The 3,823-nt window shown below is 36.5% G+C and overlaps 1 protein-coding gene across 1 annotated transcript in view; it reads left to right on the top strand.

Annotated features, from left to right (window-relative positions):
• SPAG17 (sperm associated antigen 17) overlaps window positions 1-3,823 on the top strand; it is a 274,115-nt gene that overhangs the window by 181,571 nt on the left and 88,721 nt on the right. Inside the window, exon 17 of the mRNA XM_045283716.1 lies at window positions 2,917-3,092. Coding sequence (XP_045139651.1) covers window positions 2,917-3,092 — 176 coding nt within the window. The remainder of the gene's footprint in view (window positions 1-2,916; window positions 3,093-3,823) is intronic.

The following is a 3,823-nucleotide window of genomic DNA, read 5'->3' on the forward strand; positions in this document are numbered from 1 at the left end:
CATTTACTATTATACAATATACATTTACCATTATACAATTGCCTCTTTATTTCTAGGATTGCTTTTTGCTTACAAGTTTATTTTGTCTGATATTGCTATTGATATGTCTGATATAATCTACGCAAATTTTATATATTTTTGTGAGATTTTCAGAATTTAAAAGCCGTTTTTCTTAATATTTTATGTGATAATATTTTTTGCATTCATTTATGAAAAAGATACAGCTGGATTTTTTTTGTGTGACACGTTTTGCTTCTTAGTTATGATGGAATCTATATGTTTTGATTTATTTCTACCATCCAATTTTCCATTTGGGGATGTGTTTTTGTTTCTTTCTTGTTTCTTTAATTTCATTATTTTTACTTCTATTGGAGTGATATGATACATTTTAATTTTTTCTTTCAAACATTATTAAATTGAACAAGTCTAAATGCCTTTCTTTCCCTCCTAAATAATAGACGCACAATATGCTCTCACTTCACATATCACCCCTCTTACAGTTTATATTACGGTAGTCTGAGACTTTAGTTCTATCTTGATGTGTGATCCCATAAATTAGACTGGCTCATCTTTTGTGTTTACACCCAAAGCTGTTGTAAATTAAAACACTTACCATTTATGTCTCCTTTCTTCTTGAATAGGTGCTTTTGAAGTTCTTGCAGTGATAAAATGTTTGATGATTAGTCATTTTTGCTAATTGAAAATGCCTTCATGTTAACTTCATTCCTGAGAAATTATTTTCTTCAGTACATAGTTCTTTGGTGACAGCTAAATTCTATTTTTTTTCTTTTATAGAAACTAACCTTTATTAATGAATGTTAGTCAATGGGCAAGAGGGAAGAAGAGAAAAGAAGCAACTTAGGGAACATAAAGTTTCTAGAGAGAGTGATGGGAAATGGTTAAGGCTGATGGTTGAACAACATGATGAACATAATCAGTATCAATGAACTGTACACTTGAAAATTGTTAAAGATGTAAATGGTTACATATTTATTTAGCACAATAAAAACATAAAATAAACTTAAAAATTTTTAATTGAGAGTATTAAAAAATTTCAATAATTCTAAAGAAGTTACATTTTCTTCTCAAATCACCATCTCATTTATATATCATTGCCTAGTCTTTGCAGGTTTTTTTTGTCTAATCATTTCATTAGGAGCTCATACAGCTCTTATCACAATCCATCCATCCATCCATTGTGTCAAGCACATTTGTACATGTTAGCATCATCATTTTCTCTCTACTTGAGTCCTTAGTATCAACTCCTCATATTTTCCTCTCCCTCCCTTATGAACCCTTGATAATTTATAAATTATTATATTTTTATGTCTTACACTGACCGATGTCTCCCTTTACCCACTTTTCTGTTGTCCATCTCCCTGGGAGGGGGGTATATGTAGATCCTTGTGATAGGGTCCTCCTTTCTCCCTCCACCTTCCCTTTGCCCTCCTGGTATTGTTACTCTCATCACAGGTCCTGAGGGGTTTATAGGTTCTGTATTCCTCGTGTTTCCAGCTCTTATCTGTACCAGTGTACATGCTCTGGTCTAGCTGGATTTGTAAGGTAGAATTGGGGTCATGATGAGGGGGTGGGGGTTAAGCGTTAAAGAACTAGAGAAAAGTTGTATGTTTCATCAGTGAGTGCGGTATGCCACTCTGCCTGGCTCGCCTCTTCTATGAGTGAGACTGACTCAACAGCACCTAACAACAACATTAGCAAACAACATCTCACTATGTGAGACTAGATGCCCAGGTCGCTTGGAGAGTAGTATTTAGGATGTAAAAGGCCAGTAAGTTTAATAGCAAAACTGGAATGTTTTTAGTTAATCCAGTGAGTCGGTTAGCTGATGGTCAATTATGAGAGTTCCTACTGGATCACAAAATTGCCTTCAAAAGAGATTACTCTCCAACCAACAGCGTTCATTGGATAAAACTATTGGTTTTATCAAACGTTTCAATTATTGACATGGTTGGAAACAATATTTCATTTCTTAATTGAAATTTCTTCCATTGTAAAGAAAGCTGAACATGTTTCATGTAAACCCAACTCCAAACTCACTGCCATCGATTGATTCTGACTCCTAGAGACCGTTATAGGACCAGTGAGAACCACCCCTGTAGGTTTCCAGGTTTGTCACTCTTTACGGGAGTAGAAAGTCACATATTTTTCTCACTAGATACTTGTGCTTTCTACAAAATTCATCTTGGTGTCTTCAAGCTGATTATATTTGCTACATGAGACAGAAGACATGAGCATATCACAGGCTGCAGAATGAGGACTGTGGTAGTTACATAATCTGTTGTCAATTTGAGACTTACGAGTAAAGGGGTAGAGTTTACCTGACATTCAGATCCCAGCTTGATGACCTCATTTGGAGGCACTACAGCTCGCTGGAGGCAGGACACTTACTCCCTATGAGACATCCCTGTGGAGAAGCCACATGGACCTACCCTGATGCAGCCAGAGCCCTGGGAGCCGGAGAAGCCAGGTGGAGGACCCTGCCAGTGCTGAGATGCTTACAACGCCACTGGATCCACAAGACTTTCCACCCACTGGCCTGTGGTCTTCCTGCATTTGGCGTTATTGCATGTGTTTTGTGAATCTGAAGAGGACTTTATAGATTGGTATCAGACATATGGGCTAATATTGGGTTTATGGACTTGATCTGAACTGGGCTGGGATGTTTTCTCAATATGCAATTGTTCTTGCATATAAAGCTCTTTCCTATTCACATATGAGTGTCTATGAGTTTGTTTCTCTAGTCCACCCAGTTTTGCCTAAACTGAAAAACAACCAAAGAAAATTCACATTTTAAAAGTTCATTTGCAAAGTCAGTAACAGTCTTGTTTCTCTTTGTTTTGTGTCTTTTCTTTCATAGTAACTCAATTGTCACTTGCTCTTCTTTGCTTTTCTTAGAAGTTATTTGGAACTTGTGGCAAAATCCATTCAAGATTGGATCATAAAAGAAGAGGCTATTTACCAGGAATCTAAAATGGCTGAGGATATAGCTAAGGCCAAGGCTGAAGCAGATTTAAAATCTTCTGGCAAAGCTTCTTCCCCTAACAAAATTAATTCTCCTAAAAAGTCTAAAAGTAAGTAACCAGTTCAACTTACGCTTAAGATAAATTTCAAAATATATTCGGCAGTCTCCTTAATTTAACCAAGAGTGTAGATATTTCAAGGTTGAAAAGAGTTATAACAATCCCATGACTCTTCACTCTTTCTAATAGATAGACTGTTATGAGGTACCCTGCCTGGCGGGATAATGGAATACTTGCCTTATAGTCACCCAACTCTCTTCCTGATGAGGAGGATCAAATCTCTGTTTTGTAGGTCAAATGTGATACATTAGGGAAATGTCAAGTGTCTTTGTTTGGGTAGGATTGGTAGTAGTTTCTACTATCTGAGAATTGTTGGGAACATGTGGGTAAATTCCGAATCAATGGCTCTTCACTAGTATAATTATACAGGTAATAAACGTGAGGTCAAAATATGATCTGCCTTTGAACAGCAAGCAATGAGAGCCAAGACAAACAGGGAATGTGAAGTTAGAGATAAAGGATTCCTGGTGACCTGCATCCGGGACATGAAAGGATGCTTACCTTTCTTTATTTCTTTTGCTGTGCTAATTTCCATGGCTTTGTGGCTCTGGAGGAAGCAAAGAAGAGGTGCCAAAGAGGGAGAAGTAGATCTTTAGGACACTTGATTTGAAAAAGAAGAAGAAGGAGGAAAACAATGAAGTAACTTATTTAGAAAATAAGAATATTTCATTGATTTTGTGCCAGGAACATAGAATCTATACTAATAATAATATTCACTATGT

This window comes from Echinops telfairi, unplaced genomic scaffold (genome assembly GCF_000313985.2).
Source record: "Echinops telfairi isolate 266 unplaced genomic scaffold, ASM31398v2 ScPeMD7_7466;HRSCAF=8504, whole genome shotgun sequence".
In the NCBI taxonomy this organism is placed as follows: domain Eukaryota; kingdom Metazoa; phylum Chordata; class Mammalia; order Afrosoricida; family Tenrecidae; genus Echinops; species Echinops telfairi.